Genomic DNA, 16,409 nt, shown 5'->3' on the forward strand with positions numbered 1-16,409 from the left:
GCGTGACAAGAACACACCGGAGATACACTGTACTTTCTCTCCAAGTCTCGCTGCAGGTCTCCTCTGATCACCTTCGTCTGCCCTGTCACCGTCTTCTCAGAAAGAGAGAGCACACAGCAGGGAAAACACAGATAGGACGGATTACCTGGCTTTAGAGGTATTTGTGGCTTTAAAATAGTCTTATGGAGAACAGTATAGTGTTTTGGGTTCGAGAAGTTCTTTGCTCCTCAATCATTTTGAACCCAATCAACATTTGAGGTATTATTGTCAAATTTTATTCCCCCCCCACTCTCCCCTCCAAAAAAAAGAGAGAGCCGTAACCACAAATATTTGAGGAGGATATGTTGACAAATAAGCACCTTTATTTTTATTGGGAATCATTTCAGTTTAAAAATGTATAATACTGTCACGTAATACTTCACAATTGCATCATAGTGAAGCACCATATTTGTCCAGCATATAATTTTTTTTATATCTCTCTATACAGTATCTTTCAATCACAGGCAATAGGTCCCAGTGCTAATTTATTAATTTAGACCAGAGGTTAGCAATGCTGATCCTCGAAGGCCCCTATCCTGCATGCTTTCGATGTTTCCCTCCTCCAACACGTCATTCAGTCGATCAAATCATCAGCAGCCTCTGAAGAAGCCTGATGAGAAATGATCATTTGAATCCGGTGTGTTGGAAGGCAGAAACGTATAAAACGTGCTGAATGTGGGCCCTTGAGAACCAAACTTGGTGACTCTTGATTGCGACCAAGATACATTTTGAGGTAGTGCGCTAACTCTCCAGGGAAAAAACATTTATGGTGAAAAATCAAGGCAGTTTAAAACAAACAAAAAAAAAAACCTTGGGATGCAGTTTCCCCTAATACAAATTCATGTTATTTTGCTAATTGCGCATTTCCTTGTCATTTGTTTTACAAATGAGCCTGCGGAATATACAGAACACTGGCTAAAGGCTAATAATGTGACAAGCATGTCGTTTTCTGTATTTAAAGCTCTCTTAGGTGCATTTCTGCGGTGACAAGGTTAGGGTTATGAAAAAAAAATTATCTTAACATGGAAGTATGCACAGCTGCCATAAATATAGCATGAGGAAAATGCATATTTGGTCCTGTCACTATAGCCCCTGCCTAATCAATAAGTTATATATTATCCTGGACTTCAAGCGATCAACATGGACCTTCAACTCATTAGTAAAATGTTTGCAGAGTAAAGAGGTCAACCAGTGTGGCAGGAGCGGTCATCCTGGGTCGGGGTGCAGTGGGAACTGATCCAATGAATTTTCCAAAAATTATTGTTCATTACTTACAGCTAAATGTTTGTTCAACTATCTATGCCAGCAACGTATTGTGATCGGCAGATATTCTTAAAAGCGCCGCCATTAGATGGGAGAAGGTACAATCAACCCGCGTGAGCCCCTGTTGCCATTCAAACATGAGGGAGAAGCCATTATTTTATTTGATCAGCTTTGTGTTCAAATTATATTTTCAAATTTGACACTTTTCTAATGTTTTCGTTTCTTTGTCGAATGTAAAATGGGCACCTTGGCTCAATAGAGGATGGAAAATACTGTGTTGAGGGAAGTTTGCTACCTGCGGTGTAGCCCCCTGCTGGCCATTAGAATGAATGCAATATTAAGGCACTTCCATCAGCTTCTCTTGACAAGCCCGAAGGTCAACTGCATCATTAGCTGCCGTCGTCAAGTCCACTTTTTTTCTTTACCATAATATATTCTACTGTGCATCCCCACTAGTCTAAACCCCCTGTTCGGATTAAAATTGTATTTGTGGACTATAAATCAAGCATAAAATCCACCCCTTTCTATGCATCTCAGGGAGCAGCAATTTTGCAACTTGCTGTCGACTGAAAATGACATACGACAGCGGCCAAAGGCTCAGCGTGTGAATGTCACGTGACCAAACCCCAAAAAACAGATGAGCCGTGTTAGTTGTTCACTCGGGCCGTCGGGTGGATTTGTCAAATTTTCTGACAAATGTTGGCGAAAATCAAGGGGTGGCCTCTGTCATAAGCGACATCTTACTTCACCCATCAAGAGTGATTTTGAGATTATGGAAGTGAATTGTTATTTGTGACTATTCATACTCATATGGCTTTTTACACGTTCAGTTACTACAAATGCAATCTAAATGAGAATATTATGTTTAGACTCGTGGGGGCTAATAGAACATATCAAGATGATTTTTGACTTGACTTTGACCTTTAAAAATCCTCCATGGAAACATTCTCTTTGGTGAATTTACAGATCTAGTACCAAAAAACTAATTGACTGCCCTGTGTTTGGAAGGAAAATATGGATGGCAATTTGAGTTGTAATACTATAAGTTCATTCACATTTTCACCACTTTCGATGCCCGAGATTCCACAGTGGTCAATGCGGTAACAAGAAATGATCCTGTCTGATCGGCAATGTTTTCTTTTATGGCAAATCCAGCATGCCGTTTTCCTCCAGAGCTTTCTGCGTCCTGTCATAGACAACTCCAAGGGCCCGAACCACCCGTCCCAGGACTGTGCTCAGCTCCTCCTGGTTCTGCACACACAACAGCCTGAAGAAAAATTCCCTCTCGGGCATGGCGATGAAGGCCAGCTCGGCAGCCCTGCGCACAAACCAGGAGTGGTGCTTGGCCAGGGTGGTCTTGTAGGCCTCGCGGCACAGCTCCGATGGGCTCCTGAGCCGGCCCGCCACGGGGATCTCGGCCAGCTTGTCGAGAAAGAGCTTGAGCCAAAGCAGGGCTCGGTGCAGTCGCAGAAGAGTCCGACATCCGGAGTCCGTCTGGTGGTTGAAGTCCACTAAGCCTTGTTTCAACTCCACCCAGATCATGGAACGCACGGAGTGGTAAGCGCCGGAATGCTCTGAGGGGTCTAAGTTCTTCACTCCAGCCTCCGGGCTCCCTGTGTTTTCAGGATCTGGATACACCTCTGCTTCGGGGCTCGCCTCGGCTCGAAGGGCCAATTCCCGGATAATTGAGGTTTTGGTTTCAATCTCTTTCGATATAAGGCCAACCATGGGGCCTAAAGCCTCCATAAACCTGGAGGACACGCAATAATCATAAATCATCACCACCATCCTGACCGTACACAATCCTAAATGAAATCATTGTTTCACAACAGCGTAGTAACATCGTTTATCTCATGTTCTTACTTCACAAGCTCATCCCAGCTGGACAGATAAGGCTGCAGCAGTACGTCAGATGTGAAAGCCGGCGACGCCAGCAGATGGGTGAGTAGCAGTGACACCTGGAAGATCTGTCCGGGGCAATCCTTCAGGACTTGGGGGTCTTCGGACACTTCGGAGGTACTGCTGTTGGACAGCAGGTGTGGCTAATGTGGCGGGTGCGGTTGGGATGGGAGGTGCGTACGGGCAAGACAAAGAAAGCCAGTTCAATTCATTCAAATCAACCGGAATCCTTATTAATGAACTTGAATGGGTTAATTATGTCAACGTACCTCGTTCACTTGTTTGTAACCTTTTAGACAAGCATCCCAGTGGTAATCCAAACCTCCATCTGCATTAGTGACAGTAAAAAAAAACAAAAAAAAAAAAAACGTACATTTTTGTTTTGGACAGGAAAGCAGCCAAATTTTCTTCTGTTTAAAAAAAAGAAAACACTGCAATCGTAGTTTACACTTAGTTATGTCAATTGTATGATTGCATAATTCTTTCCAGAAATGCGAAAAACACGGCACCCTATAGTGTGCCATTTGAAAATATCCAATTTCACTTCATTTGTTTTAAATGTAACGTGTATGTAATATAATTATATCCAACTTGAGCTGCCTATGCCGACAATGATTGTAAAGCAGAACAATTAAATGTACTTCCATGAGATGGCAGAACCTAAATAAACCTTCTACCACCCCCAAAATCCATACGTTGAATTGTTAAAATATTGCCTCAAGTCATATTTTGACAAAAACAAATATTTTCCTCAGGATGCTGTCATTCAATTCCACCCATGGATTTAAAATTGTTTAATTCCAGTTGTAATTAAATTACAATTTAATTATGTCATGTAATCAGTATTTTTTTGTTTGTTTTGTTTTCTGAAAAAATGACTTATGCTGTTATTTTATGGAAGGTGACAAGATGCTATTATTTACTAGACTTAGATTCGCTTCTTTACAGAAAATGTGATTTGTATTTTCTTTCCAAGATCAACATCATATACTGTATATATAATAATATAATCACATTTTACAATGTCACAATTTGGTCATTGTGAAAACTCTGTATAATTTTATGACAATTGTCTTGCTTCATAAATTGGCTTTTTTTCCCGGCTTTAAGTGAATCTTCTGGTGTCTGTTTTGACTGAAGTTCCCAAATATATTCCTTGCCCCATAAAGATATCATTCAGTGGCTGCTTGACAACATAAACCATTCATCTCTGTGGCATGCCGCATCAAGCGACTCCTTCTTTTCAATTCGATTTGGTATCGGGTGAGCATGTGCGTGAGCGGTGCTCGCTTTTCACAGCCACTCAAACATGTGACAGCCGACTGACTGATTTAGACCATACTGGATGAGGAAACCTCTGGTGTCTCCCCGCCAACAAGGGAGAGGTTGTGTAGATTTATTGTACATTCCATACGTAAGAGAGAGATTGAGAAAAATTACTCACGGAGCCAGAGAGTGCCGAGGAAGAGCACCAGGACTAAGATAGCCAAGGCAGCCTTGCTCTTCACACCCATGTTGAAGTCCACTTTCTTTGCTGCTTTCTCGCTCTGTATCTTTTCCCGTCTAATTCCTCTGTGTCTCACATGAGTCCTTGTCCCCTTACACTGCCTGTTACCACAATTACTTTCTTGGCCAGACCCCTTTGCTTCTGAAGCCCACCACCCCACCCTTTGCCCTGGAACCTTTCATACTCCTCCCCAAAGCCTTAAATCACAAGTTGTTTCCACCGCTGTGCCTCTCCGAGCGCTCCCATCTAAAAGTGAACAAGTGCCGCCGCTGATTTTGCCGTCCGCCCCTCCGCGCTGTCACGAGTCACGCCTGCAGATGCTTTTTTTTTTTTTCTTCATTCACATGTCTTCCCCTTGCCTGCCTTTGTGTCTCAATGATCCCTTCAAGCCGCTGTTGCTCAACGTGAAAGGGTCCAGAGATCACTCCGAGATCATCAGTGGTTGGCTGATAAAGCAGAGACAACGCAGCGTGTCCGCCAGTAACCCCCCTTCTTCTTCTTCTTCTTCTTCTTCTTCGACTTCTCCTCCCTCCACATGCTTCTCCCTACAGTATGTACATACGCCTTATATTTCTTGGCCAGCTTGAGTAAACGCTAACTCTCTCTCCTCCCACCAACACCCCCCCTTCCTATTCTGTCTCTCCCTCTTGCTTTTTCTCCCCCCTTCCCCTCCCCTCACTCATTCACACACAGACCATTGTCAGCATTACAGCCTCCAACATACATCACATGGTGGAAAACATGAAGCAAAGCCTCCCAACTTTTGCCTATTTCTTTAATTTAAAGAAACCCGCGTACTTCTCTGTATTGTTTGAACTAAGGTCCACATGTGTCAATGAAATTGTCCAAGCAGTGCGTTTGGTGTTGATAGCACTTCCAACAGCCACCGTCAAATTTTAAACATCTTTGAATGTTGGATATGGAGGGCTTCCTACAGCTCTCACCTCTCCCCGGGAAATTCTCTTTATCACCAGCTTTGAACTCCACCCTTGACTGGGCGAATGTGAACAGGGCATTGAACTTGGCACAGTCAAGCAGAACCACATGCACGTTCCTAAAGAGGGGCTTTAGAATGGTATTTCTCAGTTGAAGAGATGGAAAGAAGTGAAAGCGTTCATTATATGACTGGGAGGGGCTTTTATTCCACGCAACCAATGGACGACGACCCCATCCGAAACAGGCAGTAATAGACGAGGGGAGACCGAATCCCCAGTGGGAAACATGTGACCCACTAAGAAGAGCCGAGTCGACTCGGCTAAGCAACTGCTGTGATTTACTTTCTGGATAAGCAATAAATCGACGTGATCTCGAGGCTAGGAAAAAGTCGGCCTTTGTGCCATGCGGGACACCGCTGGGCTAGAACATGGGGTCCAAAAGCATCATACTGAGCGGATATGTTTATGTATGGAGGTTCGGTAGAGCGGGAAAGGGGCATTTCATCAGTGTCTGACACTCCATATCCCCAACTTGGTTTCACCCCACCCCGTGGCGGCACAGCTTTACTCGAGTGAGGAAAACATCTCGAGTTTCAAAACATTTAACCACACGGCAGCAGAAGTCACTTGTTGAACGGTTAAGATTGGGTTTCTGTATAATTATTGACTATGGGTAACCAGATAGTAACAATGTGAATTTGAATGTGGTCGGTCTCGCCCCCACCTTGTGCAGATCTTCCACTCTTCTGGGAAAGCTTGGTACATGATGTTCGGGTGTGTCTGTGGGAATTGATGTCTATTCATCTGAAGTAACATCGGTGAGGTCAAAGGTGACTGATGTTGGAGCTTAGGTAGAGATTAGATGCTTGCTTGTTCTTTCCATCTCTGCTTGATGCGCTTGAGGCTGGAAATGACACAAGGAAGTGGCATGAGAGTTTCAAATGTGTTAAGCGGCGTTATAAAAGGGGTCGGATTTTTCATGATGGTTGTTTTTTTTAAATTTTCGTTTTGACTTTTGATTTTTTTAATTTCAGTTAGTTAGAGTAGGTTTCCTGCTTTTTGTTCGTTTTTGTCAGTGCTCTGTTTTAGTTTAGGGTTTGTTTGTTTTTTTTTTTTTTTTTTTTTTTTGGGTTTTTTTTTTTTTTTTTTTTTTTTGGGTTTTTTTTTTTTTTTTTTTTTTTTGCTGTTAAGTGTGTCAAAAGTTACCAAGATCCTGTGGAATGTGGAATATTGACGATTTGCTGGGAGGGGAGTGTGAAAAGGACTAATATCAAGAGCAGACTAAGCTGTTTAACATAAGCCACTTTCATACCATGTCAGAAGCCAGAAAATTTGACAAAATACTAATCACAAACTCTCCAAGTGATATGCTTATGCCATATTTTTTGAGCGTTGACTTGCTTTTTATTATTGTCACATCATTTCTTCACAAACTCGCTGCGATATGTCACATTGTTGTCATTTGGCTCTTGTCTACACACCAGATGTACTCCACTTTGCCGAGATTAGATCAGCAGCCTCAAGAACACAAGTTTGCACCGTGCATCATGCCCGACTTGTCCCTCTGAATGCAGATTGTTTAGTTGCAGTTCTGCTCTTGGACAGATGCAACCTTTCTTCTCTCTTGGTTAGTGTGAGACATGTAATCTGCCTTGTGCCAGCTCCGATTACTCTAAGGAAGCTCATCACTGTTGCACTTACTGTATATTTAGAAGTACATCACATACTGTGCAACTCACATGGCGCATTCCAAAAATCAGTCTCTTGCCCTTGTCACAGCAGAGTGACACGACTTATATTACTCACAGCACTAATTATAAGAGCAAGTGTAGCACCTGGACTTGAATGTGCAAAGTCTTGGAGTTTTGAAGTTCTACTTGTGTTACTTCCGTTGAATTGTAATGTGAAAAGTCGATAAATGTATCGTGATGAAGCGCTACAGCTCCGTTTTTTATCGGTATCGTTTACCTCCAGGCTTCTGGTCCCTCCACTTTTTTGGTCTGTCGACACTGTCTCACTCCTGGAGCCTTTCTAGCAAAGTAGTGAGGTTCTTGTGTGTATATTAATACACTGGATACATAGCAGGGAGCCGAGCAGGCCTTTACAACCCTGTCACCTGTTCACATTCCTGCAACACACAGCTGCATGTATGTCACACCCTTTCTGTCTGAGACACTGACTAATTCCAATCCTTGCTCTCAACAAGGCGTTGGCTTGAGACCCCAAACTGACCCTCGTAAAAATTGCTCTCACTCACAGAGTCATGACATGCTCTGACATACAGGCCTATATAGAAGGGTGTGGAGTATCATTCAACATTGCATTTATTTGTCAATTTTCTTCACATAACCAAGAACCAAATTTATCCCAGAGCTGCTCTGCCTTATACTCAGATGTTTCTTGCATTTTGGCTATCTTACATAGCTAAACAAAGTTACCAGTAGGAAACACCCCTTAAAATGGAAGTCAACCACCCAAAATTCTTCATCATAATATTGTTCTGTGCACCATTACTGTTTTGAGCCATTTCAGGGGGCGGCCATTTTGCCACTCTACTTTCTGTCGACTAAAAATGACATCACAGTTGCTTTGGGCTCAAGTAACAACCAATCACAGCTCACCAGTTTCCTGAAGCTGAGCCATGATTGGTTGTCAGCTGAGAACCGAGCAACTGTGTTGTGATTTTCAGTCATCAGCAAGTGGCAAAATGGCCGCCCCCTGAGATGGTGGAATTTACTGCTTAACTGATATTTCACAAATTCAATCTTGATCAGAATCCCGTGTTTAGACTCGTGGAGGCGCAACCAACATTTTTGGGTTGACCTCCCCTTTAATGTGAAGCAATGTAGTTTAAGAAGCCCACTGCAAATTACACCATAAAATAGTTGTTCAATTGTTAGGGACCATCTAAAATGAGTAGTATTATCTATAATAAGGCAGGCTTTTATGACTCTTTATTTTTAATACATTTTGAGAGAGAGTCTGGTGGCGTCACTCCATATACTTGCTCTCTAATGACCATAATGATTATTATTGTGGGACACTGGACTGTGACTTGACATCCTGGTTTAGTGCACAGCTGCTGCGTAATCTGAGTCCAAAGATAGCGACAGCCGGGGTGGGCTCACTCGAGGGGTTTGGTGCGGGGGATTTAGGGATCTTCCTCCCCGTATTTACTCTTCCTCTCACTTTATGCTCCAATAGAGCTCACTACAGAGAGGAGGTCCTACAGCATGATGGCAGCATGCAGTTTGAAACAAATTTTAGGGATTGGGATTCTTCTGGGGACATTTGTTGTGCAAGGTAAGCATCACGTTTGGCATATTGTGACAGGCTTTCCGGGACACTTATTTATTGTTGATTCATTTTCTGTCTGTGACATGCAGTCAGCAGATCAGGTTTCAGAAGGAAGAACAATGATATATCTCAGCACATTGGCTGTCACACAGATGCACACATGAGAGTAGATTGGCAAGTCAACGTGACTGCACTGTACATGGGGTGCTGATCCATCAATCCATTCTCGAAACCGCTGATCTAAGGAGAAAGGACAGACAGCTCGTTGGATTGGTTTCCAGTCACAGGAATTGTGAATGGGCGTTGAGTTGGAATTGCTCCCTGACTGACGGCATGAAAGTAAAATTTCTAGCCAACCACTGCTATTGGCCAGGCGGTACTGATGGAAGCAAACTACATTAATTGAGGAATTTCATGCATCTGCTGGCAAGACCCTGCAAGATTGTCTTTGACTGAATGGACCCAAGAATGATAGTTTGATGTATTTGTGGACAAATAAATTATTAAGGATGGCTCTTTGTGGTCTGGAAAGAAAAAAAAAAGAAACATGGGATGAACTTAATCAAATTGAAGTAATTCCATCAGACCCTATACATTATCGTTGACTGACAGAACTAATTTGTTAAGTGCAACCTGAAATTTGTAACTTTATCGAAACAAATTTATTAAGGTGAAGCAAACCAATTACTTCAAGTGGTTGATTGAAATGAAAATTATTAAGTGTCATCCGTGTCATTACTGACTGCAAATAAACATTTTTAGTTTGACCTGAAAGTCAAAGATTTGAACCCGCCATTGCTGAAAAATGCATGGATGACGTGCTAACCAGTCAGCCACCATTGCTACTAACAGAAGGCATATAAAATGGGATCCACATTTTTTGTGTTGTGACGGTGACATCGCTCACCTTAGGTTGACATGAGGTCCTGTTTTGAGTGTCGTCTGTCGTGTAATCTGAGCTCAGCATAGTGACAGCTGTGATAGAAGAGGCACGGGGTCGGAAATAACCTCTGCCTTTCTCTCCTTCGGTGTGTTGTGAAACTTGTATTTTTGTGTGGAAGTGCTTTTTTGTGAACGTGAAAGATGCTGGATAGTTTCATGGTTGAAATGAATGGCCGGGCAGTGCTGATGGGCTTAGTTTCATTACACTGTTAACTGACAAGGCATTAAGCTGTACCGTTTTGGCTGCTTGTTTACACAACATCAACATTTTGGAGCCTGTAAATGTCAAAATTGGAATTTCTTTTTTTTTTTTTTTAATGGAAACGCTTATTTTCACAGAAAAATGAAAAGCACGCGCCCTCATGTGTTCAAGCACAAGAATGTCACAGCTAAAAGTGTAAAAAAACAAAAACAAAGAACTACTGCATGCAGCAGGGTCACTCAATGACTCGAGAAGGTATTGAAAAGACAAAAAATATTACTTAAAGACAATATCAACTCCTGCCATGACAAACTTAAACCCAGAACCTCTCGATTACAAGGCAGATGTGCTAACCACAAGCTTTTTGCTGCTCAGCTTTGACTATGTGTCTACTTTGTACTTGTGCCATGTCTGTCAGGGAAGATCAATTGGATTATGCTTGATGGAAATAAACTTGTAAAAATGCATGGAAGTGCATGAAATTTAGATGGAGAAATTAAGTCGTAGACCCGAGTGCTGCTTTGGAGTCACTGACGTGTTTCTCCCTTTGTTTGACATCGTTAATTTATTTGACATACAATTAGACGTTTGTGTTCCACAGATTCCACCTGGCAAGAACTGGCTGTGCAAATTTCCAAAGTGACCCCCACCCCCCAAAAAACAAAAAATTATCATACATTGTCAAAAAAGTTTGTTGTGACCTTAATGTGAGCCAGCAGGGCACGCATCAAAAACAATCCAAAATACAGTTGGAGACAAATAGAGACGTTTTTGTTTATTTGTTAGGTTTTTTTTTTTTTAGTAAGTTCAAACAAAATGTGGAGCTTTCATTTCAACGTCTTGCTGCTTGCGGGCTTGTGTCAAAGTCCCACAACTTCCATTCTTCTCTAGCTGTGTCGCTATCTTCTTCAGTTGTTTTATGAATGCTAAGAGATAAGGATTTATTCCACAGTTTAATCGTGGAGGAATATATATGAATTGTGATAGCAGAATGCAAAATGTTTGGGGTTTTTTTGGACCTGTGCACTTTTCTGCTTTGACATTGTAGTTTAACATCAATAACTGCCACATTCTTAGTGGCTGGAGGATTATGGGAGACAGCCAACTCATCTAGTCATTGAGAAACAACATTTTCTTTGATATCAACTCATCGTCACCCTTGTCTGTTTTCCTCTTTGCAGTTCGGGGTAATGAAGAGACGCAACTGATTGGAAAGATGCTCAAAGGATATAACAAGAACATTCGTCCTGTCATTCATCCTGAGGACAAAGTGGAAGTTCAAATCAAGCTGACCCTCACCAACCTGATCTCCCTGGTGAGAGCGCTCCGCTCCCTGTTGCAACAAAGCTCCGCTGCACATTAAAAATAAGATGGATAGCGTCTCGTGGAAAATACACACTGTGTGATAAAATCAGACTTGGTAACACATGTAAAGTCTTTGTCAGACTGAGGGATTAGCCATGCATACAGTGAATTATCCTGAAAATATTTTTTGACTTTGTTCTACAGAATGAAAAGGAAGAGACTCTTACAACCAATGTCTGGATTGAAATAGTGAGTTGAATATTTTCAGAGCTATGTTTAACATTCCCGGGCCATGCTATTCACCACTCCGCCGGAACTCATAGTAAATGTCACATGATCTCTAATGTCCTCCATAGCAATGGGTTGATTATCGTCTTGCCTGGAATGCATCCGAATACCCTGGCATTGATACCATCCGCATCCCCAGCAAAACTGTGTGGCTCCCTGATATTGTCCTTGAAAACAAGTAAGGGTAAACCGCCCAATGTCTCCCTCCCGCCTGCAACTTCATCACGACAGAATTTTCGGCCCTTTAAGCCCTGCTTCTGTTACTCGCCCTCCATCTCTGCAGCATCGACGGCAAGTTTGATGTGGCTTACTACGCCAACGTATTGATTTCAAGCGACGGATCGATATATTGGCTTCCTCCCGCTATCTATCGCAGCACGTGTGCCATAGAGATCACCTACTTCCCTTTCGATTATCAAAATTGTACACTAGCGTTTAGGTAAGACACGCTTCATAAGAATAAACACATCCAGTGCTTGTACAGCAAATGATCTATGTCGGAATTTATTTCTTCTCATCAGATCACAGACATACAGTGCCAATGAAGTGGACCTAATTTTAGCTGTCGGAGAAACAGGCGAAAGAATTGAATGGGTGGACATTGACCCTGAGGCTTTCACTGGTAAAGGCCTTGCATTCTGGAGGATTCACAGACACTGTTTTCAATTTATCCAAATCAAACAAACATGCGCCTTGTTCGATGTTTGCTTCCTATTTTGTTTTTTTACTTCTTAGAGAATGGCGAGTGGGCCATTGTCCATCGTCCAGCCAGGAAGATGATCGACCAAAGATACTCCCCTGATGATTTGGAATATCAGGAGATCAGTTTCAATCTGGTCATCCAGAGAAAGCCCCTTTTTTACGTGATCAACATCATCCTGCCTTGCTCGCTCATCTCGTCACTGGTCGTTCTAGCATACTTCCTACCTGCACAAGGTAAGCTAGGCCGTCACTTATTTAAATTTTTTTGTACAATCAGAGAGTCAGAAAGCACATGTACTGTAAGCCGGGAGCATACAGAGAATAAATAGCCTTGTAGGTGAAAAGCTGCCAGTGATTTGGCTTCTGGATGGCAAGTGAGAGATAGCCAACCTTGTATATAAAACTAAATATAATAAATGCAGTGATGTTAAGGTTTTACAAGTTGTGATAAAACAAAGTGTGAAATGCAGGGTCTACCATATAGACAATGAGCGGGGGCATTCATGTACAAAAGGTCACCAGTTGTGAAAGATGGTTCTGCATAAAACAAAAACATTTGCTCCGTCCACACTATAACCTAAATGATTACAATGTAGAGAGAATATAGTGAGCCTAAGATGGACCCCTGAGGAACTCCAGAACAAATATTGACACTATAGGCCATTGAACTAAATACATTTAGATCTTCTCAGACAGGTTGGTCACAAACCAACCAACAGTACGTCCAGACAAAACAAAACATGAGAGAATCTGTATCAGAAGCCTTGAAGAGATAAATAAATAGTGCAGTACAGCACTGTAATTTATCCCAAAAGTCTGAGATATTGTTTAACACTTTCATGGAGCTACCGTGAAGCCAGAATGATATGAATATAAAATATCATTTCTGACAAGGAAGTTCTTTAACTGAAAAGGATGATTGTTTACGCTCCTAAATCTTGTACCACCTTTCGGGGATTGTACTTCTAAAATGTTTGTGTTTTGTTTCATACGTCATGATGTTGCATTTCTCCTGCACAGCTGGAGGACAAAAGCTCACGGTCTCCATCTCGGTCTTGCTCGCCCAGACTGTTTTTCTCTTTCTTATTGCTCAAAAGGTCCCAGAGACATCACTTTCTGTCCCCCTCATTGGCAAGTAAGTCTGTTTGAGGTTGTCAGTCACCAGGCCTCAAGTGCTATTTTAACTGTGATCCTACCCAACGTTTCTTCTGCTTATGTGTTAATGCACATTTTCGGTGTCCTTCTATGATGTCCTCCTTAGGTACATCATCTTTGTTATGTGCGTCACCACACTCATCGCTACCAACCAAATTGTGGTGTTAAACTTCTCCCTGCGCAGCCCCAGCACTCACACCATGTCTCATCAAATTAAGCATGTAAGGGCGTCCATCCACCTAAATGGAGGTTGAAATACATTTAAAAAAAAAAAAAAGGTCATCCGAAAACTAAATATTCAAGCGCAGTACCGATACCTGACAAATCAGGTACAGGTACAGTAACAAAGTATTTGTACTTTGTCATGTCCCACCACTGCTTATGACACAATTCTCTAGATGTCGCCTGAATACTGTCAACTTTTACACACCTTTCCCCGCTTTCAGATGTTTTTGGAGACGGTGCCCCGCTTCCTTGGTATGCCGTCTCTGCTGGATGACAACGAGGTGACATCAGAGGTAGATGGCATGAGAGATCGAAGACGAGACTCCTTCGGCCTCATGCAGAGAGCAGAGGAGTATGTGCTCAAACAGCCTCGCAGTGAGATGATGTTTGACAAGCAAAAAGAGAAGCACGGGCTGATGCAAGCGAACGGTGAGAAATCCACAGATTCCAACCAATCATCTGAGCATCTGTTACGCATGGAAGTTGATCGTGAAATATTTGTCTAAAATCTTGATGTCTGCTTCCCTCGAGGAGATGGCATTGACGCCAACACGACAGCCAACCTGTACAAGAGTTTAGCTCAAGCTGCACCCGAGATCAAGCAATGTGTGGATGCCTGCAATTTCATTGCAGAGAGCACAAGACAACAAAATAACATAGGCTCTGTAAGTGTTATTTTTCACATGATCAGAGCACGAGTGTATTTCTCTCTGTCATGTTTTGTCTTTTACTTTAAATTAATCATATTTTGATTCCAAATTTAGGAAATTGAAAGCTGGGTACTGATTGGGAAGATGATCGACAAGGTGTGTTTCTGGGCCGCCATTCTTCTTTTCATCATCGGCACAGTGGGGATCTTCCTAACGGGACATTTCAACAGGGCGCCCGAATGGCCATTTCCTGGAGAGAACAACAAATATGCCCCAAAGTAAAATAAAATTAAAAAAAGAACAATTTGAATCTCCCGAGCCTGAGACTTCCCAAAAGCTCAAAAAATGCTTGCCGTTGTGAGAGGATGATCATAGTGATGTGCACATGGCTTCAATTTACTGTGCACAACATCAAAGATGCAACATCACATCACAGCACAGCCCCTGAGATTCCAGGCAGACTTGCGACCTTGATCTTCATCTCAATGGGAGTTATTTAGACATATTGATAGGTCAGGGCTCATTAAAACATTTAAATCATTGTCATCATCATACAAATCATGCAAGTTTTATACGTATACTGTGTTTGCGGTATGAATTAAAGCAATACATTCTTAATGTTGTATGAGGTGGTACATGGTAAAGTTTAGTGAGGGGAGGGGTTCATAGTTTTGGTTTTTTTTGTAGACTGTATCATAATGTTGCCCTGTTTGTGTGGGCCTTTATTGACTCAACGCGTTACCACCAAAAAAAAAAAAAAGACTGAGTTTTTCTTTGCAGTACTATGTCTTATTTGAAGAACGTGGGTGTGGACCTTGAGCCAGCCAGTTCATCAAAGCCTTATTGTTCTTATGATAACTTATTTATCAGGATACCTTGTAGGAGGAAGATTTACTCTGGGGAGCTAATGCGTTGATGTCATTGTGCTATGTTTTCTAAATAAATAATTGAATACATGCATTATGACTTGCTGAGGACCCTTGTATCGCCTGTTTCTCAACCGGAAAATACATTTTATCTTGAAGGGTTTCGTCAGAACAAAACTCTCTTCTAATGAAACGCAAATAAAAACAGAATACAATGATTTGAAAATACTTTTCAACCTATCTTCAATTGAAGACTTCACATATGAAATTTTCAACCGGATCCTTTAAAAAATATATACAGTATATACATTATATTATACTGTATTTATTCACTTATTTTGAATTTGATGCTTGCAACATGTCCGTGTTTTTAGGGTATTTGCCACCTCCCTGTGGCCATAAAAAGAACTACATTACATACAGTTAGCCGCACGTTTCCCTGGCCCATCCTACTCCTGCAGGAGGGATTGAGAGTGATTCTAGGGCTCTTGAGTGACAGGGGCCTGAGCAAATAGTTCTGTCAATTTGCTGAAGTGACATTTGGAAGAGCTCCTGATCCCAGAAGCAACTCCATCCTACATAACTAGATTCTCAAGGACAACACTAACTCAAAAGAATATCTTACCATTGCTTTATTGCCATTAAACAAATAAAAAATTGACAAATCAAATAATAGGTTCGATCATACAGTAAAGTATGTGCCCATAAAACGCCCACCCTGCCCTAGTTTGAACGGATATTATTCAAGATTTCAGGTCTGGACTGACCACCTGAGAAATCTCGCGATACTTCCCGTGACTCACGTCGCCGCAAGCCGCACCTTAGTGTTACCTTCTGTCATAAATCACACATTCCTCAGCTTGCGCGTGACAGCTTGCTCCACAAGACTAGTCGTGGCTGGCCTCGAGCAACTAACTGTCTAAACAGTTCTTCCCGTCGGTCGAGCATCATATACACACATGTAATTCTGGTCGTCGCGCCACAAACATCGTGAAATTGTGGCTTTGGTTGGTGCGAGCGTGACACAGCTGGTTGAAACCAAAAACATTGTGCAGTCCTCCTGACACACGTCCTGTCATGTCTCCCGCTTGTGACAAGGGAGGAACTCCTTTTTCTTCTTTGTGCTCCTCTCTC

The 16,409-nt window shown here is 42.1% G+C and overlaps 2 protein-coding genes across 2 annotated transcripts; one reads left to right on the top strand and one right to left on the bottom strand.

Moving 5' to 3' along the window:
• Positions 1-327: 327 nt before the first annotated feature.
• On the bottom strand, positions 328-4,765 carry gltpd2b (glycolipid transfer protein domain containing 2b). Its single transcript, XM_019864387.1, has 4 exons — positions 4,646-4,765; positions 3,471-3,529; positions 3,166-3,344; positions 328-3,052 (listed from the first exon to the last, which is right to left on the bottom strand). Exons 1-4 carry the CDS (start codon positions 4,713-4,715, stop codon positions 2,443-2,445), a joined length of 918 nt encoding a protein of 305 aa, XP_019719946.1. The 5' UTR covers positions 4,716-4,765; the 3' UTR covers positions 328-2,442.
• A 418-nt stretch (positions 4,766-5,183) lies between these two features.
• chrne (cholinergic receptor, nicotinic, epsilon) lies at positions 5,184-15,375 on the top strand. The gene is made up of 13 exons (XM_019864386.1): positions 5,184-5,258; positions 8,848-8,946; positions 11,266-11,399; positions 11,594-11,638; positions 11,746-11,855; positions 11,961-12,116; positions 12,199-12,299; positions 12,413-12,613; positions 13,400-13,514; positions 13,641-13,755; positions 13,981-14,188; positions 14,294-14,424; positions 14,524-15,375. The coding sequence occupies exons 2-13, from the start codon at positions 8,877-8,879 to the stop codon at positions 14,689-14,691; spliced, it is 1,554 nt and encodes a 517-aa protein (XP_019719945.1). The 5' UTR covers positions 5,184-5,258; positions 8,848-8,876; the 3' UTR covers positions 14,692-15,375.
• Positions 15,376-16,409: the final 1,034 nt, after the last annotated feature.

This window comes from Hippocampus comes, unplaced genomic scaffold (genome assembly GCF_001891065.2).
Source record: "Hippocampus comes isolate QL1 unplaced genomic scaffold, H_comes_QL1_v1.1 scaffold57, whole genome shotgun sequence".
Classification (NCBI taxonomy): domain Eukaryota; kingdom Metazoa; phylum Chordata; class Actinopteri; order Syngnathiformes; family Syngnathidae; genus Hippocampus; species Hippocampus comes.